The sequence below is a fragment of the Thunnus albacares genome, chromosome 11 (assembly GCF_914725855.1).
Source record: "Thunnus albacares chromosome 11, fThuAlb1.1, whole genome shotgun sequence".
In the NCBI taxonomy this organism is placed as follows: Eukaryota; Metazoa; Chordata; class Actinopteri; order Scombriformes; family Scombridae; genus Thunnus; species Thunnus albacares.
Genome location: NC_058116.1, coordinates 34,150,080 through 34,173,928, shown reverse-complemented (window position 1 = coordinate 34,173,928; position 23,849 = coordinate 34,150,080). Strand labels below are relative to the sequence as shown.

The window sequence follows — 23,849 nt, the reverse complement described above, 5'->3', positions numbered from 1 at the left end:
ACGAAATGGACAAGAACCCCTAAAGCACCAAAACATGAGGAACCTGAGCCAGATTTATCTAAAAAGAAAATAAAGAAATTGCCAAAGAAAGAAAAGGAGCAAGAAATTGTGACTCTGAAACCATTTGACAAACCTCTGAAACCTGAGGCAGCTGAGCCTCCAAAAGCAGAGAAAGAAAGTGAAGCAAAGATCGATACTGAGCGCACTCCATTCAAGAGAGGTGAGACACCACACAAAGATCAACCCACTGCTGCTATAAAACACAAAAAAGATGAAGACGTTCGTGTGCCAAGTCCAGATACAACTCCTGATGCCAGCAAAGACCAGAAGGAGATACCACAAAAGAAAGAGGTTGATCAAGTACTCAAAGATGAGGAACCTACAGCAACTGATAAGCTGCGTGGAAAACCTAAAATCATCTCCACACCAGAAAAAGACGAGGAGTCCATTGTGTTGAAGCCTTTCACAAAGGTCCCTGAAGCTGAAGAAAAGTCAGAAAAAGCATCAGAGAAAGAGAAAAAGAAGCCTATGGACACAAAAGTACCAAGTCAAACTCCAAGAGATGAAACTCCCAAGGGGCTTAAGGAAAAACAGCAGGAAGTTGAAAAGATTGCGATGCCTAAAAAAGAGGATGAGAGGCCTCAAGAGAAAGAGGAGACAACTGTTCCACCTAAGAAGCCCACTCCACCAAGAAGGGAAGAAGTGATCCCACAGACAGAAGCTGAGAAAGAACTCCCACAAAAACAAAGAGATGCCCTCAAGAAAGGTGTTGAACTCAAAAAGACTCCTTCGCCTAGAGTGGGTAAAGACAAGGTCGAAGACAAGAAGGCCCTCAAACCCATAGAGCAGCTCAAGAAGGTTGAGCTGAAAAAGACCCCATCACCAAAATCAAAGGAGCTGGAAAAAGTCCCCATTGAGAAGAAGCCAAGTGCTGAAAAACTGAAAAGCATTCCTAAAACTGTTTCACCAAAAGACTCTATTGAAGCTGTATCTCTAAAAAAGGTCCCCAAGAAGCCGTCACCAGAGGAGGCCTCAGAACCAGAAAAACCTGGCAAAGGGAGGGTTCCACTGGTGAAGGAGGTCTCTCCTGGAACTCTGCAGATGAAGAAGGTCCCCACCCAACCAGAGGAGAAGGTGTTCGAAGAGGAGGCAGGAGAAATGCAAGGCACAGAGGAAGAGGAGGCCCAGGATTGGGAGCTGGTTCCTACAGAGGACTGGGAAGGTGAAGGGGTGGATGGGGCACTGGAGACCCCAGGCATGCCTGGTGGCAAACGAGGTGAGGCGAAGTCCCACAGACTCCACAACTGATGCCTCTGGAGCGCCCTCATCCCATCTAAGATGACTCATCTAATCCTCATCACGTCCGTTTTTAATCACTTGATTCATTCGTTCATCTAGAGCTCATGTATCCATCTGTTTGTCCATCTGTACATTCAACATCCATCTATTGTAATGTCCTCATGTGGCCCATCATATAATGTCTGTCCTGTGTCATCAATGTCATCAATTTCCATCATTCAGTGTTGAGTGTTCATGTCATTATCCAGAACTTTTATTCTCTTCATCGTCTACCATCCACGTTTGCCCCTTTGATCATCTTTGATTCCAGTATTCATCCATTTGTCAAAGACTTCACTCCATCTTCACCTTCTTCATCATGTGCTGTGTGTACTTCAAACTCATGCGATGTGGACAAGATTTAGCATGTTTGCTGCTGGTGCTGCTTAAATCTTTATCTTGGTTTCTGCTGATGAATATTAACACCAACAGACACCAACATCTTATTGTTTCTTGTCCAGATGGAAAACCCAGAGAAGACGCACCGAAAGGCAGAGGCAGAGGACTTGGGGGTGAGAATACACAAATATGAGAGCTCACGTGTGTAAAACTTTTACTCTTTATACAGGATAATGTCGGCGCAGTGTCACTGTTTTAAACAAATTTTTAATTTGCCACTGCATTTTTATTTGCTATATATATATATATATATATATATATATATATATATATATATATATATACAGACGGGTGACAAATTAAAGGAAAAACTGATCCAGGTCTGGATGCTGGACCCCTACAGTGAAGGGGTCCGGGGGTTCTGTTATGCTATGGGGGGCATTTTGCTGGCATGGTTTGGGTCCACTTGTCCCCTTAGAGGGAAGGGTCACTGCTAATCAATACAAAGTATTTGTGAGTGATCAGCTTTATCCTGTGATGAAACATGTCTATCCTGATGGGAGTGGTCTCTTCCTGGATGACAGTGAATGGTTTGATGAGTATTAAATGATGTGAATCATATGTTACGACCTTCACAGTCACCAGATCTCAACCCAGCTGACGTGTTAGACAGCGCTCTGCACCATCATCATCACAACACCACATGAGGAAGATGTTTATGAACAATGATGTTCGTCCCTCCAGTAGAGTTCAAGGACTGTAGAATCAATAACAAGGAGCTCTGACGCTGTTCTGGTGGCATGTGATGGTCCGACACCTTACTAAGACACTTTATGTTGGTTTTTCCTTTCATTTGTCACCCGTCTGTATAATATATATATATATATATATATATATATATATATATATATATATATATATATATATACATATAGACATCGAGCTGTCTGACACAGAAAATCGGGTATTGTATTGACATTTTTCAGATGGTATGCAACTGGTGGAACCAGATTTACGTTACTACACTCACAACAGCCAATAGGAGCATTGCCTTTGCCCTTTTTTTTTACTGCTGTCGTACATTTGAACAGTCACAGAACACATAATAACGCAGGTAGGTAGGTGGCTTATCTGATTGTACTTGGCTAATTAGCTTCGCAGTCACTATAGCTGCTGGAGATACTGTATCTTTCTCTCTTTGTGTGTTGTTTGTGTGTGTGTGTGTGTGTGTGTGCTTTGTTGTCAATATCTTCTTGTCTGTTGGACATTTGAGTTCTTCAAAAAAATCCTGTTTGGAAGCTCATGAAGAGTGACTCTGCATGATTCCTAATCTTGACAGTCTTATAGTCTCTGCGTCTGTAACACTGAAAACTGTTACCTTAGAACAGATTTTTGTTAAATGTGAAGTTATGTTGACCAAATGACGTCTAATCTACGGTAGGCACAAGGTCTTAAAACATCTCATTTTCAAAAGTCTGATTCTTCATCACCATGACACCTGAATCTAACTTGATGAGTTTTCGTATCTGATGTTACAGCGAGACAAACCCCATCTCCTGGTGAGGCTGGCAAGGGCCGGGGCCTAAGGCCCGGTGGAAAAGAGCCATCACCTCCAGAGGACCCCTTCGGAGGATTCAAGCTCAAACCCGTCGGCCTGAAGTTCATCAAGAAGATTCAGGACATTGTGTTGAAGGAGGCCGAGTCTATCGGCTCATCTGCTGTGTTTGAGTGCGAGGTCACACCCTCCACTGCCATCACGTCATGGATGAAAGATGGCAGCAACCTGCGTGAGGACCCCAAGCACAAGTTCACTGCTGATGGCAAAGATCGCAAACTAAACATTATTGATGTCCAGCTGTCTGACACTGGTGAATATACTTGTGTGGCCAAGAATGCTGGCAAGGAAATATCATGCACAGCCAAGCTCATTGTTGAAGGTAAATGAATGACGTCATTTGTCCAACATACAGATTGTCACAGCATTTAACACCTATGTATTTGAAAACTTTGACTCACATTGTCAGATGATAAAACAAGTTTTTTGTAGGCATCAAAAACAGGTAATATAATGGCACCAGAATGGAAAATTCCCAACAATATCAAACTGTGTTTGTACTGGAATAAATGCAGTGATTTGTGTTATTTTGCAGAGCTGCCTGTGAAATGGGTAACAGAATTGGAACCAGAGACTTCATGTATAAAGGGTCAGCCTATGTATCTGACATGTGAGCTGAACAAAGAGAGAGATGTGATCTGGAAACGCAACGGTCAAGTCCTGAAGAAACAGGCTGGAAAGTTGGCTATCAATATCATTGGTATGCAGCAAGCTGTGACCATCCAAAACTCCACTGATGAGGACGGTGGCACCTATTCATGTGAAGTGGACGGACAGGAGGATGTCAAGACTACAACCAACGTTAAAATTATTGGTAAGCAGTCGGCAAATCGGACTGAATCACATACTAGTTGTCATATTCTATGCCTCTTTTCCTGGATTTTCCGCAAACCCTTCACTAGTTTTCATTTAAATATAAGTAAATACTTCCAAAGGCTGCTAAGCCTGTAAAATACCAAATAAGTAATTTCTGTAAGTGCTTTACAGGTGATTGAGGGGCTAATAATGAGACAGTACAAATATGACTAAAGCACACAAAATATCAAAATGATAAAATGAAATAATGAAAACAATGAAATAAATAAAAGTCAATAAATAGCATTTAAAACAAAAAACCCAACCTGAGTGATTGTAGCCACTGACTTTACACTGTCAATATGCAGTCAAGGCAATTTGCAAACTGTCACTGTCTCCGTCACTCTGAAACTTTCTCATGATTCCCAGTAGTTTAATAGTTTTTTTTAGGTAGTATGCCTATGCAAAATCATGAATCTAAGTACCTCAATGCTGAGATCTAGTAATACAACATAGTTTTACATTTTACAGGGTTGCCAACACACTCTAATGTCTCTCAAATCAATCTGTCAACCTTCATGCCAAATGAGAGACCCTGCTCCACCAAACTGGCTCAAATCAGTACAACTCTGAGTTCAGCACACCAGGTTAGTTAAGGCTGTTTCTCAGGTGGAGCAGAGTTGGATGGAAAAACATTTCAAATATGAAATAGCCACTCTTCTAATAATCATATCCTGTCCTGATCGACCCAATTATATGCTGTTCTTGATGCATTCTTGGTTTTCATGGCACCCCCAATCTAACTACTCTAGACTAGTTCAGGTGGCTGTTTCTTGACTTGGTTTAGAGTTGCAGGAAATTTTGTTTAAATTACTTTTTTTTTCTGGGGGAGGACCACCAGACCCTCCCAAAATTATATATCTTTCCCAGTTTACTCCCCCATTTTAAAGCCTAATCAAGCACCCATGCATAGACCTGTTTACTTCTATTTGGATGGATCTGATAGACTAAAGTTAGGAGTGTCGGATGATGGCAGCAACTTGATGAGGAACACACATCTTCCTATCCTATGTTTCTGCTAGCATATGTCAAAAATGCTACCCAATAAACACAAATTAGCAAAAAGATTTGTCACCCCCTCCCCACAGGAACAAATCTCACTCCAAGCTGAAGTCAGAGGTCGGCAGCCCTGCGTTATGTTACCATGAGCACAGATTTAGATGTTGATTGAACTGTTGACCACAGTTACATTTGAGTTCTCCCAATCTGTCTGACTGACAAACCTTGATAACCTGGATCTGTTCCTTTCCGCCTTTTTAAAATGTGATCTTCTACCACTAAAGTCTGGAACCAGGCCTCAGAGTTGACACTGTTCGGACCTTTTAACATAATTTGAATCCTCCCTTCTCAGAAATCATCAAAGACTGGCTGGTGAAGCCCCTGAGAGACCAGCATGTGAAACCAAAAGCCAAGGCTACGTTCAAATGTCAGCTCGTCAAGGACAATCCCAAATGGGTGTGGTTCAAAGGAGACGACGAGCTCACTCCGTCTGACAAGGTGGAGATCAACAAAGATGGAAACACTATGACACTCACCATTAACAACTGCCAGCCTGACGACGTTGCAGAATATACCATTCAGGTTGAGGATCGCAGATACACAGCCAAGCTGACTCTTGGAGGTTGGTGAAACATACAAATCCACATTAGTTAATAATGAGGACTGTGTCCAAAAAGCTGGAACGTGTTTTAAATTTGTGCGGTATTTCCCATGACTCCCTCTCTTTGTTTTCTCAGAGCGTGAGGCTGAGATCCTGAAGCCTCTCGCCAGCGTAGAGGTGGTTGAGAAGGAGGAAGCCAGTTTTGACACTGAAATATCTGAGGATGATGTGATGGGTGAATGGAAACTCAAGGGCCAGGTCTTGACGAGATCTCCGGTAAGTCCTCCTACAGTTGACGTGAAAATCATGTATAGTGTGAAGGGAAACTGAAAAGGTTTTGGGCTCTGATACAAAATGATATGTAAGGAAGGAATGAAACTAAGAATAAGAGATAAAAATTTAAAGTTTATAAGTATAAGCTGCATGTGTGTGTTTGGTATCTTAACACAACTTAAATAAATCCTTGTTTTAGGATAACACACTTAATAAACTAAATGGTTTTAATTGCTTCCACAAATTCCTTTTAGTTTTAGACTCTCATTGTAATAAATAAATATGATTTTAGTGTAGGGAACAATATATTAGCAGCAGTAACGACAGACTGTTTTCTGTATTTGTGCTTCTGACTGTTCTCAGTTTTTCGAAATTCATTTTACGAAGAATATTGAAATTACAAATCCAGCTGATGCAATCTTTTTAGTGACTTTTAAGATGTGAAAAGTGTCAGGCAGATGCACAGAAATTTTAAAAAACCTGATTTATTCCAATAGAGAATAAATCAAACCAAAGATAGTACAGGATTTCTTCCTCACCATGGCTGGATGTAGTACATCCTCCAGCCACCAGTGGCAGCACTGAGCAGTGTAAGATCAGATCAGGGGCAAGTTTATGTGGTTTATATTGACTTTAATGGGAGAGACCTTTCTCGGTCAGAGTAATTTGTATTTTTTATTTCTTTACACCTTCCTGGTGTGAAGATTGCTCACCATTTTATTATTTACATCTTTCTTCCTTACAACAAATCTGAGTGACTGATCAGCCTGGATCAGAGTATCGAAAACTGTCGAGTACTGAAAGTTGGCTTTGAATGTCTGGTGAGACTCTGATCTGCATTTGAAAAGTTTGACTTGCTTTCATGAATAGAAAAAAGGTTTTGTAGAAAATCGTGTTTACATTCCAACAAGTAAGGTCATTTTCAGGTGTCATATTGGCATCGGTACTGAAAAACAAACAAACGCGTATTTTCAAGGTTTGATCATTTATCGCTTTGTTTGGTCTTTTTCAGACTTGCGACATTCAAACCGAGGGAAAGAAACGTTTCCTCACTTTGAAAAATGTGCAGCTGGACCAGGCTGGTGAAGTGTCGTATCAGGCTCTGAACGCCGTGACCAGCGCCATGCTCACAGTCAAAGGTATGTTTCTGGAATAAATCTTATTCTGTTTTTTTGCCCGTTTTGTTGTCTGTTGCAAGCTGCTGCGTTTGTCGGTCTTGGAAACGGAGGTGTTACAGAACAAGTACAAGACAGTGTAGTCAGAAAAGTGACAGATACGTTTTGCTTTTGTGAATAACTGATGAATTATTCACACCTCCCAGAGATCGAAATGGGCTTTGTTGACCCGCTGAAAGACATTTCTGTGCCTGAAAAGAAACAGGCTAAGTTTGAATGCACCATCACCAAGGAAGTGTCAAAGGTCATGTGGTTCAGGGGGGTGGAGATCATCACCCCGAGCCCTAAATATGAAATTATTGATGATGGGAAAAAACACATGCTGATCATAAACAGCTGTGAGTTTGACGATGAGGCGCAGTACACGATCGAAGTGTTGGGCCAAAAACAGACGGCTCAGCTCACGGTGGAAGGTAAGTGCTCCACGTTGCTCATGTTTCCTCTCTGCTGTCATTCGATGATGGATGTGTGTGGCTTTAAAGTGGCAACAACCCCTGTTGTGTGCACTCACCTGATGTATTCCAGGAATGAGGCTCAAAATTGTGCAGCCGCTTCAGGACCAAACAGAGAAAGAAGGTAACACGGTACAGTTCAAGCTCGAGCTGACTCATGAGAACGTGCCGGTGGTTTGGTACCGAAACGAAGTCAAACTCCACGTGAGCCGAACGGTGCTCACACATGTGGAAGGAAAGAAACACACTCTAGAAATGAGGAAATTGACTCTAGATGATACCTGCCAGATTAAGGCAGAGGTCAAAGGAATATACTCCATGGCAAAACTGACAGTCATAGGTAACAACACACTTTCCTTCCTTTTACTTTTCTCTCCTTCTATCCCATTCGAGCTGCATGATATATGGAACAGCAGATATTACGCAATAAAACCTTTAAAAACATTTTATTGAATCAAAATGTTGATTTAATTACAGTTAAAGTTGATATCTAAAATGTGTGAAGCCCTGAAGTCGTGAAAGATTTCTGAAGTTTGTTTCCAACATGTCTGTTTGTGTTCACTGATGTCAGCTGTTACCTTTTATTCTAACTGATAGAAATCACTGAGAAAATAGGGGCCAAGTTGTAATAAACCAGAATTATTCTTTAATTGCTGTGAAAAGATAAACACTCGTATCGGCTGAAATGATTTCTTGGAGGAACTGCTCGGTCTTTGCAGCATGTAGCCGTGTCCTGTGTGCAACATGTGACTGTGATTTTTCAGTGACTTTCCTGAAACTAACTGACCCGACTCCGTTTCAGAGGGCGACGCCGTGTTTGTGGTGAAGCTGCAGGATTACACTGCCACCGAGAAAGACGAGGTGACTCTGGACTGTGAGTTGAGCAAAGACGTCCCTGTTGTTTGGTATCACAACGATAAGGAGATCGTCGCCTCCAAGACGGTGGTCATGAAGTCGGAGGGCACGCGCAGGACTCTGGTCCTGAAGAAAGTGGAGGACAGCGATAAAGGAAAATACAAATGTGATTGTGGAACAGACAAGACCTCGGCCACCCTCAACATCGAAGGTAAACTGATGGAAAAAATCAGTCACATCATGGTGACTCTCAAAAATCTCTAAAACTGTCCACTTACAAAAAGGTTTAAAAGTATAAATGATACATGTTTACACCAATAAAACGGAATAGGCTGAAGCCCTATATATATATATATTAGCCCTATAGGCTAATTACAATACAATCCATGAAATAATCCAGAATATCAACAGTAAAAAAGAAACAATATAAACTGTAGTCCTGATTCCTTTACATTTGACTCATTTTGCATCATAATCCTTAATTATTTTAAATTTTCAGGCTTTTTTGAAACTCACAGTTCCAAAACTGAAGCACATCTTTATTTTACATTTCTCACTTTACATGTTTCAAAGATACACAACCCTGTTCAATTATAACTTCCTTCACTTGATATTAAATATTGTCGAATACAAACAGGAAGGCTTTTATTCCTAACTCGAAAAAGTATTTCCAATGTTTTTAAATACACAATATCTAAAAACTTTTAACGTGCAGGACCTGAATAATATAAGATCATTGAGTTTTATTTATTATTCTAATAGCTGGAGTTTAATTATAGGGTCTTTATTTGTTTTCTATACATTTCCCCAGACCTCAACACAATATGACACATATGCCATTATAAGATTTAGATCATTTCTGTTTGATATATTCTATATGTGGCTTCCAACAGAGTTTATGATCTATAAGAGTTTTGTGTCACATACTCATCAATTTCAACTCCATTTAAATTCATTTTTATTTCACAATTAACTCCGACACCACTAAACACCATAAATGTAGTTTTATTTTCATTTTGTCATAACTTATTAATGTCAAACCATTTTTTTAACATTATCAATTCCCTTTCTACTGTTTTCAATAATTCTTTCATGTGAACAAAATAAACTTGTATCATCAGCAAATATTCACATAAAGTATAAATAACTTAGGTCCCAATACTGAACCTTGTGGAACGCCACAGACCACAGACCACTCTTCTAAACTGTGATTCAGTATAATTAATTTTTACATATTGATTAGTTAAATAACTTCTTAACCAGTGTTGTGTGACACCTCTTATACCACAGCGTTCCTCAGAGGTAAGGAGCGATCGATTTACATTAATCAATATATACAGTTAAACATGTTGATCGATTGATCCTAAACCCAAACTGATGGTCTCGCAGTAACTCATATTTATCAATAAAGTCATCAAGTCTATTTATAAAGACACAGGTCTGTAGTTTGATATCATATACACCTGTTTGAAAGGATTTATTACATATATTTAAGTAAATGGCTCGAGGACACAGTCAGTTACTTCTTTTATAAAGTGACATATCAATATTGTTATCAGGGGATTTTTTATTCTTAAACTTTCCGATAAATCACTCTCACAAACTCCACCAAAGAACATTGAACAGTTGTTGTCAAAGTTATTGTCTTCATCTGGAGGAAGGTTCATTTTGCCATATTTGGGACTACATTAACAAAAAAATCATTCAACTCAATTAACAATTTCCGCTTTATTTTCAGTAATCAAAATAAGTTGGAAAATCCTTTTGTACTACAATCTGTTAATCATGTCATTAAGCACACTCCAGGTAGTCTTCACATTATTTTTATGTTTGATCATAATAGTCTTTTTGTTGTGATAATAGACGTCAGTCTGTTTTTATACTTTTTGTACTTGTCGTCCGCTTCCTTTGTTTGATGCTCGATATATTCTCTATAGAGCCTATTTTTCTTTTTACAATCTTTTTCCAAACCCTTTGTTAACCATGGTTTTCTCCTCTTTTTAGGATTTTGTCTACACTCTTTCAACAGACAATGTCGGTCATAAAGTGTCAAGAATGTATCTAAACATGCATCATATGATTGATTAGTATCCAAAGTTCTGCCTGAAGAGCCTCTGCAGGCTTTATTTTAGCCTTATTGATCATGTGTAACACTTACATCATTCACTAATAGTCCTCTTTTTATCTTCCCTTCGATTTCATTTATAAAAATATTAGGTTTTATATTTAACGCACAGAAACTCAAAGTAAAAATTAATATAAAACAAACTGAGTGGTTTTGGTAGGAGTATGTTTATGTATCTTTAGCCTCTTAACATCCACCAGGTCGCCTGCTTCAGCCAGTCGCATCACGCAGTAATGAGTAAAACTTGGAGACATTTAGGAGAGTTCAGGGACACCAGTGACACCAGTAACACCAGTGACACCACAAACTAAAAAGCTCCCATAAGGTTAGGCCTAGAGGTCTGGATTTTTATACAGGTAAAGCTTGTCCTAGTTATTATTATTCAAATATGACTCATTATAGAAGAGTTTTAGCCGCATGCTAAACACATTTCCACAAACTAGAAGATGTCACCTTTCAGATGAAGCTTAATATATATAATATATATATATATAATATATAATATATATATTATATATAATATATATATTATATATATATTATATATATTATATATAAAGCATTGTGGCCTTACAGCTTTTGAAGGTGACAATTCAAACAAAAGGGTGGATGTTAAGAAGCTTTACCTTAATATCAGTGATTCCATCCAGTTGTCTATAACGGTTGTCATATCATCAGTAACTTTACATTAAAGAGTAGACATCACAGCTAACACCCCCTTTATTGACCCTATTGATCCATCATCCTGCAGATCTTTATCTACCACCATAATAGTCACCATTTTCATTTATATTGATCAAGATGTTTTACTTTAGTCTGTTCTGGTTCATCATTACTTTACATCTTACATCGCTTTCCTTCCTCAGGATCCTGCTTGTCTTGCACTGTCAGTGTTTCTCTTTGTGAGATTTGGTGTTTACTGTCTATAAGAATGTCTTTGCTGCTCAGACGACTACAGTTCAGCTCTTGGTACTGTTCCAGATCTTCCGCTCTTCTTTCAAGCTCTTCAATTCTTTTCTTTTTCTTTAATGGCAGCCTTCACCAGTTAAACCCAGTAGGCCGATTACTTAGTTCCTCTGACATGAAGCTCAGAGACTTGTTAACCTCTTCCATGTCTTCTGCTAATTTCTTAGTAGCCATTTCTTTGGTTAATTATGAAATTACTTGGAAAAAAACAAAGCAACTTTCTTGTAAAGCTCTAAATTTAACTTAACCGTGTAGATGTTATTAGTTATTTTGATGATTTTTGATGGACTGGTTCAGCGAACAACACGCTGCATCTAACCAGCAGCCATCTTCACCTTCTAACTAAGACGGCTGCATTTTAAAAGTTTAACATGAGGAACGAAACATCAAATTCTGACATTAAGGTAAAAAAAAAAAATTAAAATCGAGAATTCAGAGAAATATTTCCGTCTTCATAGAAAAATAAAGACTCGTGATTACAAGCTGATGTCGTTTTCTATTACAGATGTTTAACAAAATGGACAAAACCAACACAGCTCACAACAGGAACAAGAAGCATTTTTAACTAAATACTTTTATCCAACTAGCTCGTGACATCAAGGTGATTCGGCCGATTTACGGCGTGGAGCTGTTTGACGGAGAGACGGCTCGCTTCGAGGTGGAGATCTCTGAGGACGACGTCCACGGCCAGTGGAAGCTGAACGGAGAAGTTCTGAGTCCGCACACTGTGAGCGCTTCGTTATACACCTCATAACGCCTCTGTCCCAGACACCTCAGGTATTGATCGCTATTCATTATATTGATTGACAGGATGTTGACATCATCGAGGAGGGCGGGAAGCACACGCTGATCCTGTACAACTGTAAAGTCCCCATGAGCGGCGAGGTGGCGTACGCCGCCGCTAACGCCAAGTGTTCTGCTAACTTGAAGGTCAAAGGTAAAAAGTGTCTTCATCATCTGTTCTGTTTCTCTGTTTGCAGATGAAAGAATTAAAATAAGCTTCTTAATTATCTTCAAAGTCATTTTCAGTGAGAAGTATTTGAATTACATCATTACTTCCTTCCTTCCAGTGTAGAAAACTTGATCAACAGTAAAAATGTGATTTTTTTTTTTGTGAGATTTTTGGTGTTTCTTGACGTGAGGTTTGGGCCTTTCTTCCCCTGAAGTTGTCTTCTCAGGCAGAGCTCACTAAAGGAAGCAGCTGCCTGACAGGCTGAATTCAGGGAAAACAGTTTTAATCATTCTTTGTCTTTTTTTAATCATAATCCATAAATAAACATTTGTCAGACATGACATGCAGTTTTTGAATATTAACATGTTTATTTTTTTAAAAAGTCTTTTTTTTTTCTCCAGAAAATCTGCTCTAAGTTTGGCCTTTTTGTGAGATTTGTTTGTTTGTTTGTTTATTTGTTTGTTTGTTTGTTTTGAGTTTCTTTTAATCGAGACATCAGCATCAGCTGAACTCTGCTTGTTTTTTTTTTACTTTGCTTTTGGGGGATTTCAGTCAGACCTTTTTTTATTTGAGTATTTCTTAAAACCACAATGATGTGACTTGACGCTGGTGCGCCAACGCTGTTTCCTGTCCGGCTCCAGAGCTCCCGCTGAACTTCCTCACGCCGCTGAGCGACGTGCAGGTGTACGAGAAGGACGAGGCCAGGTTCGACGTGGAGCTGTCCAGAGCTCCGAAGAGTTTCCGCTGGCTGAAGGGATCGCAGGAGCTGCAGAGCGACGACAAGTACGAGATGATCCAGGAGGGCAACATGTACGTCCTGCTGGTCCGGTCGGCCGCCTACGAGGACGAAGCCAAATACATGTTCGAGGCCGAAGACAAGAGGACGAGCGGCAAACTCGTCATCCAAGGCAAGAGTCTTATTTCATGATTAGTTTTCACTCTTTAACTCCTCATCGCTCGTCTTCATCAGTTGTTCATCATCTGTTTGTCGTGTTTGTTTGTGTCAGACGTATTTAACTCCCTCCGATGTTCATCTATTCATTCATTTATTTATTTAATCATTAAGTCATTCTTTTATTCATTTGTTTAATATTTTACTCATTCAGTCATTCAATAGTTTAATGCATTAATTATTCTACATATTCATTCAGTCATTGATTTTATAAATTAATCATTCATGTATTAATTAACTGTTGATTCAGCAGCTCGTTTATTCTAAAAGATAATTATTCATTCACCTGCCTCCCACATTCATTCATTGATACTGATTATTTTATGATAACTAAACACAACTAAATATCATTATTTGATCGTTTTATTAGTTTTTATCCATTGATTTACTGCTTTATAGTTATTTTGTCTTTTTCCATATTTTCATGCATACAGATTTTCTTTATAGATAATAACGTTATCGTACGTTTTCTGACTTCATAATAAAATAAGAAGATAAAGGAATATTTTCCATTTTTTAGTAAACAGGTTTTATTTTTAGGCCTTTTGTTTCTTTTTATCTACAAATGTTTTGTACAAACTCTTCAAAAAGCATTTTTCAGCTGAAAAACGCAGGTTTGTATTGAACAGCAGAATGACTGCAGCCCATCGGGATCGTTGTCATGAATTATTTCTCCTGTTTTTTGTTCCTGCGGCAGGAATTCGCCTCGAGTTTGTCAAACCGATTAAAGACGTGACGGTGAAGGAGCGCGAAACAGCCGAGTTCAGCGTCGAGCTGTCGCACGATAACATCTCAGTGGTCTGGTACAAAAACGACGTCCGTCTGCACCCCAGCAAGGTGGTGCACATGTCGGATCACGGAAAGGTCCACACGCTGGCCTTCAAGGAGGTCACCATCGACGACACCTCCATGATCAAAGTGGAGGCCATGGACAAGACGGTGACCGCCATGCTCACCGTCATCGGTCAGTGTCTGAAACATGTTTGCTTCTTATTCCTACAGTTGTGATGTCATCCTGCTGCAACAGACAGAAACATTTTATTGATGAATGTATATTATAATAGTCTAGACGCACTCTGATTGGCTCATTGTTCTCACTGTCGAAGGTACTTTTCTGTTTTAGTTGCTAATTATTGGACATTTGCTAATTAATGTTCCCTGCAACATGTGACCAAAACACCTGGTTGCTGCAGAGGGAGACCTGTACTTCACCACCAAGCTGCAGAACTACACGGCGGTGGAAAAGGACGAGGTGCAGCTGGTCTGCGAACTGAGCAAGGCCGTCGCCGACGTCAAATGGTTCAAGGACGGGAAGGAGATCACTCCCTCCAAGAACATCGCCATCAGCACTGACGGCAAGAAGCGCATCCTGACCGTCCGGAAGGCGGAGAAGGTCAACATCGGCGAGTACACCTGCGACTGCGGCTCCGACAAAACTACAGCCAACCTCAACATCGAAGGTAAATCCTGCAGATACGTGCCAACGACAAACCAGTTAAAGATGGTCGAGTCACTTGAACGCCTCCAGAAAAGAGTGAAATCACTTTAGACTGACTGAGTTTTGTTTTTTTTGATGCCTGCAGAGCGCGACATCAAGATTGTTCGTCCGCTGTACAGCGTTGAGGTCACAGAGACGGAGACAGCCAAGTTTGAGACGGAGATATCGGAGGAGGACGTCCACGGAAACTGGAAACTGAAAGGAGAAGCTCTGCATCAGTCTGCTGTGAGTGCTGCTCTGCTCACTGAAACACGTCCTTTCTGCTTTATGGGCTCGTATCTGTCAAACTTCTCAGAATCACTCCAGAGAATCATGCTGGAAGTTAATTTAGAGCTCAGAGCAGGATCCTCGGGCAGAGTGAGACGTCGCTCTGATGACGTGTTTGTTCTCACACATAGAAACACAAACAGCTTCATAGAATCTAAACAAACACTCACATCGGTTAAAACATAAATAAATAAAAACAGAAGTTAATGTGAAATCAGCTCCATAATCCTGCAGCCGCATGTTGCTGCGACGTCTTCCTGCCGTTCCTACATGAGAGGAAATGATTATTTCTGTGGTGTCACAGTGTGAACAGGCTCTCTCGTCTGAATAAATAATAATAATAATAATAATAATAATAATAATAATAATAATAATAATAATGATAATTTAAGTTGAGATTCATCAGTCTGAGCAGCCGGAGGGACGTGAACGTGTTCAGGATCAGTTTGATTCTGTTGCAAAGCTGCATGTTCATCATTACAACAACGTTTGTTCTCATCAAGCTTCGATAAAACATCTTCTTCTTCTCTCTCTGAACGTCTGCTGACAGCTCAGCTCAGAGTTTTTACTCCTCGTCCTGAAATAATGCGTCACTGTGAGAATGTTTGAGTGACGTCCTGCTCTGAGGGGTTTGATATTTACGGCTCCTGAATCCAAAAAGGAGGAAATGTGTGTTTTATTTTAGTTGACAGGGATTTCATCGGGTCCTTTAAGCTTCACAGCAGGAGATAAGAAGATGAGATGAAGTTTGGAGTTGAGTCTAAATGTTTGTTTTGCCGTCAGGATGTTGAGATGAAGGAGGAAGGAACCAAACACATGCTGATCCTGTATAACGTCCGCATGGACATGGCCGGAGGCGTCGATTTCTCAGCGGCCAACGCCAAATCCAACGCTCAGCTCCGAGTGAAAGGTGAGAGCGTTTCCATGGTTACAGCTCTTAAACATGTCATGTTTGTTGTTCTTCATCTTCATCATGTACTCTAATATTGTAGTCAGTGTTAGTCTGTCCTGTTTGCTGCAGCAGAGTGTGGTGTGTGTGTCTGTGAGAGTCCTCAGCCAATCAGGTCAGGCGGTTATTTTGGACGCCTCAGACTTTATCTGAAGTGTGAGGCTGCTCTCTGATTGGAGGAACAGTAGCGTGACTCTCAGGTCGGCTCACTGTAGCTGAAGTCTGGAGTAAAACATGTCGTGTCTTTCAGCTCGCTCCATCAGCCTCCTGCAGCCTCTGAAGGACGTGACGGTGACGGCCGGAGAGACGGCGACCTTCGAGTGCCAGCTGTCGTACGAAGGCATCGAGGTGGAGTGGTTCCTCGGAGGACAGAAGATGGAAGCCAGCGACAGGGTGAGTCAACGCAGCTGCAAACGTCACGGAAAAACTCTCAAATCTTTGTTATCGCGTCCTAAATATCAACAAACGAAACTGAATAAAACTGGTTGTTTAAAAAATGTAATTTCAGGTTAAAATGGAGGTTTTCCTGCATATTTAAAGGATTCAATTACAATGACTAATTCTAATTTTTACAGTATTTAATTTGGCAAAAACTGAAAATAAAAAAATAACAATAATTTATAACTAAAACTCACAGAAAGAGGCAGAATCGTGAAATAACTTCTTCCTCAGTTCTGTTCTTTTTAAACTGTAAATTTGAGTATTTCAGGATTTATTTAGACAAGTTTAATTTATTGAATGTATTTATAACAGAGACCAAATATAAAATACATTAATCTCAAAGAGAAAAGAAGCTTTGTACCAGATTTAGCTTGTAGCAGAACAGAAACAATAAAGTCATCATCATCATCATCATCATCTTCACAGCCTGTTAACATCCACCAGAGAACATCTGGACGTCTCTGCAGGTTTTCAGATTCTTTAATAGATTTAAAAGAAAAAGCAGATTGAACACAGAACATCATCTCTGTTATTGACTCATCAGTATTCAGCTAGTTTCACCTCCTGCTCAGCAGCTCTCTGCCCAAAATACAGAAACATAACTGTCACTGTTCACGAGTCTGTTTTTATTTGAAAGGCAAGAGAACAGTAACAGTCGTTCAGGTGCGACGCTGCCGTTCAACTAGTTTAAGACTTAATTAAATATGATTTTTCTTTATTCTAAGATGCTGGTTCTCATTTCAGTTGCATGTTGATGGATCTAATTTCACAGTTTTAAATCAAGTTAGAAGCAAAAGATAAAACAATAACTTTTTCCAGTTTTACGTCCAAAAATATAAAAAACTAATTATCAAGTTAAATGTAATGAACTTGTTTAAAGCATCAGGTGTCGTTTTGGTGATTGTTGTGCAGCTTCAGGAAAGAGAAGAAGAACAGCTGTAAAGACGTTTAACCTTTTCTACAGCGCTGCTGCTAAAAATAACCAGAGATACCGAAGCTGACGCCGTTATCTGACACAGACTGAAACCACCTTATAAGTACATCAGCAGCCTCCAGAAAACACAGTTAAAAATACACAAACTGATTATTTCACCTTTACAATAAACCTCAGATCTCTAGAAAATGACTCCTGATTTCTGTTAGAAGCAGAAAAATCAGTTCTGTAGTTGATTGAAGTTTAGATTTTGATTTCTGTGGTGAAAGAAAAAGAAGTGACTGAAAACATCAGCGGTTACCATAGAAACAATAAAGACATGTGTTGCTTAAAATCAAGTGAAAACATTCTGCCTGCGTAGTTTAAATCATTGATTAATAAGACAACAAAACTTGAAAATAATAATAAGAAGAAGAAGAAGAAGAATTGTTTGTGGCTCCAGTTTGATGATTTTCTTCTTTTCTCTGTTTTATATTAATTATGAATTGAATCAATATTACATCATACTTTAAAGTCTCATTATTTCAACATTCAACAAGCTGATTATTCAAAATTATAGTATTGATCAAATTTAGATTATATTTGACATATTTGGTTAAATCAGCTGGTTTAGTGAATAATGTGGACGTTTCCTCGGACAGTGTTTCCCTGTTGAGCTGCAGGTGGAAGTATAGTAACAAAAAGAGGAACTTTGGCACTAAAAAGACTGTAACGTTGAAAGATATCTACTTGATTTGACTCATTTGGACGCTGAAGCTTCATATTAGCTTCAGACTGTGGATTTTGTCCTCCATCACTTCCATTGTAAGGTCATTATGAAGGGATCTTCTAATGGTCAGTATGAACAGGAGGAATGATTACAGCAAGAAACACACTGACTGTTGGTTTAAAGGACCAGTGTGTAGGATTTAGTGGCATCTAGAGGTCCTCTCTAGAGCCAGTGTTTGGTTTGTCCAATCTGGGCTACTGTAGAAACATGGCGGCTCCGTGGAAGAGGACCCGCTCCCTCTGTAGAAACAAAGGCTCATTCTAAGGTAGTAAAAACACAACAGTTCTTATTTCAGGTGATTAAACACTGATTAAAGCATACTTATGAATATTATATTTCTACCCACCTACTGGTCCTTCCTTTAACACTGAATGTAACTTCATAACGTAACGTCATGTCATTTTAGACAGATATCTGTGATCAGGTCACATGACCTCCTCTGACGATTTTGGGTTTTGTGTTGTTTTTTGTCTCTGCAGGTGAAGACTCGAGTGGCGGGCCGAACTCATACTCTGACTATCAGAGACGTGAAGCTGTCGGAAGCCGGCGAGGTCAAACTGACCGCCAAAGACTTCGAGACTCAGGCTCAGCTCACCGTCAGGGGTGAGACACTGACACTCATTCTGCGTCTGGTCAGCTCGACACTCTGAATAGGAGCTTCTGGTATATTTCCTGGTCTGTCTGTACTCAGTATTTGCTTTTTGGGTCCATTCAGAGCCGCCGGTGGAGTTCACGAAGCCTCTGGAGGACCAGACAGTGGAGGAAGAAGCCACCGCCACGCTGGAGTGTGAAGTTTCCAGAGAGGGTGCAGAGGTACGATGGTTCAGAGAAGGAAAAGAGATCCACAAGTCCAAGAAGTATGACATGATTGTTGACGGCCGCAAGAGAGCGCTAATCATCCACGCCTGCAGTCCGGACGACGCCAAGATGTACACGTGTGACGCCAAGGAGTTCAAAACTTCCTGCTTCCTGGAGGTCACACGTAAGGACGAAACCTTTTTACTGTTTTATTCGAGTTTTGTTTGTAAGAGTTACGAATTAAAATGGACATTAAAATTAAAGTGTTTCATCTGTAACTGAACAATAGAATCCGTTTGTTTTGATGCTTTGATTTGAGTCGAATGCATTGATCTGAAAAGTTGTGTTCGCTTCAAAGCGGTAAATATCATGTTCAGATAAAACTAATACGGACTGCTGTCGCTTGTGTTTGATGTGTTTCTGTCCCTCTTCAGCTTCCATAGAAGTATCTTATTGTTATTACTATTATAACTTAAAAAGCTAGCAGCGTGTTATAACAGAGTTGTCTTTGTGTTTTCAGCTCCTCATGTGGAGTTTACGAAGCCTTTGCAGGACGTGGAGGTCAAAGAGAAGGAATCTGCCAAGTTTGAATGTGAAGTGTCACGTGAGTCTGCCAAGGTGAGACCGAAAAATACTGAACAGTGAAATGTGTCAAAGTTTGTTGTTGTTGTGAGGTGTGGTTTAAAACAGGCGGGTCAATCTGGTAACGATCAACCAGATGGTCAGTTGACGGTCAAAGAGATTGACCTCCATGTCTGGATGTGGTCCTGCAGGTTCGCTGGTTCAAGGACGGCAGTGAGATCAGGAAAGGAAAGAAGTACGAGATCATTGCTAAGGGAGTCCAGAGAATCCTCATCGTCCACAAGTCGGTGTTTGACGATGAGGCTGAGTACGAATGTGACGCCAGGACGTCCAAGACCTCCGGCATGCTGACGGTCATCGGTGAGGCTCGTTGTTTCTCTGCTGCTATCAGAGAACATGTTTGTTACCACCAGCTGATTTTTAACCAAAATATTGGATTTCAACCTGTGATGTTGCATTCACATTCTTCCGTTTTACTTGAATTATTTTCGTAAGGTGTTTCCCATATTTTTGGAAATTTCCTCAAATTTCTTTGTTTTATCCAAACTTTCAGCGTCTGCATGAATATCTTTGTTGGGTTTTACCGAAATTTGGGAGCTTCATGAATACTCGCATTTTTTGGAATTTGTTAAGGCTACACTGGACAAAGTTTAATATTTTAGTTATAAAAACACTCACATTTAACCCCAAACCCTAAAAACGAGACGTTTGCAGATTTTCCACAGTTTTAAAATGGTGGTGGATGCACTGATGCATCACCAGACCCCATGAACTTTCCTCTAGCACATTCAATTTTTTTTTTGGTTAAAATTTTGGGATTTTTATCCAAAGCTATTGCTGTTTAGCTCTTTGTCTGAATGTTTTTGTTGTATCTCACAATAATTTGGAGGTTTTTACCAACAGTAGATAGGCCTGAGTTTTACTAGTCCCTGCCCACATTAACCTCCATCGTTGCTGCCGCTGTGTGATTCTTCACAGAGGAGGCTGCCAGGTTCACCAAGAACCTGTCCAACGTGGAGGGCACAGAAACAGACAGCGTGAAGATGATCTGCGAGGTGTCGAAGGCCAGCGCCGACGTCACCTGGTATCGAGGAGACGAGGAGCTGCCGGAGGGCGGCCGCTACGAGCAGATCATGGACGGACGCAAGAGGATCCTGATCATCCAGGACCTGAGGATGGAGGACGGCGGAGAGTACAACTGCAGGCTGAGTCCCACCATCAAGACGTCCGCTACGCTGAAACTCAAGGGTACAAACACATCATGATATGTGCTCAACAGAGGAAAATGAAGCATCCGCAGAATCTTCATTCGTTCTCTTTCTCTTCTTCCTCTTACCAGAACTGGCGGCTGAGTTCATCGCCAGGCCGCAGAACCAGGAGGTGGTGGAGGGTGAGAAGGCCGAGTTCACCTGCTCCGTCTCCAAGGAAACCTACGAGGTGAAATGGTTCAGAGGTGACAAGGAGGTGGAATCCGGGGACAAGTACACTATTGTCAGTGAAGGAAAGAGAAGAGCTCTTATTGTGAAAAATTGTGTGCTGAAGGATGAGGGAGGCTACGTTGCCCACATCGGCAGCGTTACAGCCTCAGCCGATCTGTATGTGATTGGTAAGACCCTTGTTTATTCCCCTCATCTTGTTTTAATTAACCCAAATGTCAGAGTGCACATTTGTTTTTGACATGTGTTTGTATTTTATTGCAGAAAAACTGAGGATCATCACACCGATTAAAGACACAGAGGTGAAGGAGGGAAGCGAGATTGACTTCAACTGCGAGACGAACGTGGAGGGAGCGAAGGCCAAGTGGCTGAAGAATGAGGAGACCATATTTGAGAGCAGCAAGTACATGATGGTTCAGAGGGACAACGTCTTCTCCCTGAGGATCAGAGATGCCCAGAAGGCCGACGAGGCCAGCTACACCATCAGCCTGACCAATCACAGAGGAGAACACGCCAAGAGCACCGCCAGCGCTAAAGTGACAGGTAAATAATGTGAACGCCTCTTCATTTCAGCTCATTCAGTCAGTTGAAGACTAGTGCATGTTCAAAAGTATGTGGCCATCTAGACATTGTAGTAATCTGATGCTACCTCTGGGAAGAGTTTCCACAACATTTTGGAACATGGCTACAGATGAACTGTTGCTCACAGTTCATCACGAAGGTGCTGGATGGGGCTGAGGTCAGGGCTCGTTGCAGGCCAGATCTTTATGGAGCTGGCTTTGTGCACAGGGACTGTTGACACAAAGCTGGAAGAACACTGTTGTGTAAAACGTTGCCGTGTACTGCGGCATTAAGATTTCTCTTTACTGGAACTAAGAGGCCAAAACTGGAGAAATTGACCCAGAAATAAAGTATACTCGAGGATGTGAACAAAATATATCCATAAACTAATCATCCAATCACTTTTTATGATTCGTGTGGCAACAAAGGCCAAGAAGTACCTGAGAGTTATACAGCACACAGCTGACTCATCCCTACACTGCAAAAAATCTACTGAACTTAATTACTTCTTTATTCAAACCAGACATGAGTCATACACTCTCAGAAACATTTCTGGCAAGAAGACTCAGAATTTGTCATTAAAAAAGTGAATTCTTCAAAGTGAAAAAAAAATTGCAAATAATTTATGTATTTGCAGTTTTGTAGATTAGTGAATACAGTGGTCTTATGTCTTGAAACAAATAAAATAAGGGTAATGTGGAGAAATTGTTTTCCCTATTTCTAATAGAAATTAACTTCTTTCTGGGGTTTTCTCATCCAGTTTCACTTCACTTTTATAATTATGGTGCTGATTCAGAGGTCTGGAAGCTGCACCAACAGTGATTATAAACCAGCTAACATGAACAAGATGTCACACTGAAGAATGAAGTGAAAATACAGTCTTAATTAGTCTTTTGTAAGTTGTTTCTTAAATATTTTTGGAACAAGTAGAAATACCTTAAAAATGTTGAATCATTCCAGCTCATTGGCGGACACTTGTCTTGTTTTAAATGAAGGGTCAGTATGGAACCAAACAACTTCAGATTTTATGTTGAGTACAATCTGCCATAAAAAAAAATAAAAAAAACATGTATTCACTCTATTTCCTCCATGTGACTCCACAGAGGAGAAGCTGAAGTTCCTGGAGCCCATTGAGGACATTGAGACTCAGGAGAAGAAGACCATCAGCTTCATGTGCAAGGTGAACCGGCCCGAGGTGACAGTGAAGTGGATGAAGGCCGGCCAGGAGGTGACACTCAGCAAACGCATCGTCTACAGAGCCGACGGCCTCAAACACACCCTGACCATCAAGGACTGCGTGATGGACGATGAGGGCGAGTACACCGCTGTGGTCGGTGATGACAAGTGTGCGGCTGAGCTGATCATCAGCGAGGCGCCGACAGACTTCACCACACATCTCAAAGATCAGACCATCACTGAGTTTGAGGACGCCGAGTTCACCTGCAAGCTGTCCAAGGAGAAAGCTACCGTCAAGTGGTACAAGAATGGACGAGAGATCAGAGAAGGACCGAGGTAACAACTGGACTTAAAGTCACACATCACTTACCCACAACAATCTTAGAGCATTTTAAAAACGGTTCTGGTTTTATGTTTTTGCAGATATCACATGGAAAAAGAAGGCAAGACATGCAGACTAATCATCAAGGTGTGCAGACCTGATGATGAATGTGAATACGCCTGTGGTGTGGAAGAAAGGAGGACCAGAGCAAGACTTTTTGTTGAAGGTAAATACTTAATTTGTCTTCTTCATTTTCACAGAGTAAATATTTCTCTTTTCAACCCTCACAAGCGATGTGTTTTTCTGTCCTCCAGAGACCCCAGTGGAGATCGTCAGACCTCCACAGGATGTGTTTGAACCTCCAGGCTCGGACGTTGTGTTCGAGGTGGAGCTCAACAAGGATAGAGTGGAAGTTAAGTGGATGAGGAACAACATGATAATTGTCCAGGGAGACAAATACCAGATGATCAGTGAGGGTAAAGTCCACAGACTGCAGGTCTGTGAGATAAGACCTCGAGACCAAGGAGAGTACAGGATTGTGGCCAAAGACAAGGACGCCAGAGCCAAGCTTGAGCTGGCAGGTGAGTCACCACAGCACTACAAATTTACCCTGAGATCA

The 23,849-nt window shown here is 40.6% G+C and overlaps 1 protein-coding gene across 1 annotated transcript in view; it reads left to right on the top strand.

Moving 5' to 3' along the window:
- Window positions 1-23,849, top strand: part of LOC122992878 (titin-like) — a 212,020-nt gene that overhangs the window by 87,044 nt on the left and 101,127 nt on the right. Inside the window, exons 72-96 of the mRNA XM_044366877.1 lie at window positions 1,800-1,850; window positions 3,216-3,614; window positions 3,828-4,106; window positions 5,499-5,768; window positions 5,884-6,023; window positions 7,033-7,159; window positions 8,450-8,713; window positions 12,181-12,320; window positions 12,404-12,530; window positions 13,187-13,453; window positions 14,195-14,461; window positions 14,691-14,957; window positions 15,081-15,220; window positions 16,046-16,172; window positions 16,462-16,604; window positions 18,835-18,958; window positions 19,071-19,337; window positions 19,674-19,771; window positions 19,927-20,095; window positions 20,714-20,983; window positions 21,075-21,341; window positions 21,436-21,714; window positions 22,836-23,244; window positions 23,332-23,456; window positions 23,545-23,811. Of these exons, the coding sequence (XP_044222812.1) occupies window positions 1,800-1,850; window positions 3,216-3,614; window positions 3,828-4,106; window positions 5,499-5,768; window positions 5,884-6,023; window positions 7,033-7,159; window positions 8,450-8,713; window positions 12,181-12,320; window positions 12,404-12,530; window positions 13,187-13,453; window positions 14,195-14,461; window positions 14,691-14,957; window positions 15,081-15,220; window positions 16,046-16,172; window positions 16,462-16,604; window positions 18,835-18,958; window positions 19,071-19,337; window positions 19,674-19,771; window positions 19,927-20,095; window positions 20,714-20,983; window positions 21,075-21,341; window positions 21,436-21,714; window positions 22,836-23,244; window positions 23,332-23,456; window positions 23,545-23,811 (5,283 nt within the window). The remainder of the gene's footprint in view (window positions 1-1,799; window positions 1,851-3,215; window positions 3,615-3,827; window positions 4,107-5,498; window positions 5,769-5,883; window positions 6,024-7,032; window positions 7,160-8,449; window positions 8,714-12,180; window positions 12,321-12,403; window positions 12,531-13,186; window positions 13,454-14,194; window positions 14,462-14,690; window positions 14,958-15,080; window positions 15,221-16,045; window positions 16,173-16,461; window positions 16,605-18,834; window positions 18,959-19,070; window positions 19,338-19,673; window positions 19,772-19,926; window positions 20,096-20,713; window positions 20,984-21,074; window positions 21,342-21,435; window positions 21,715-22,835; window positions 23,245-23,331; window positions 23,457-23,544; window positions 23,812-23,849) is intronic.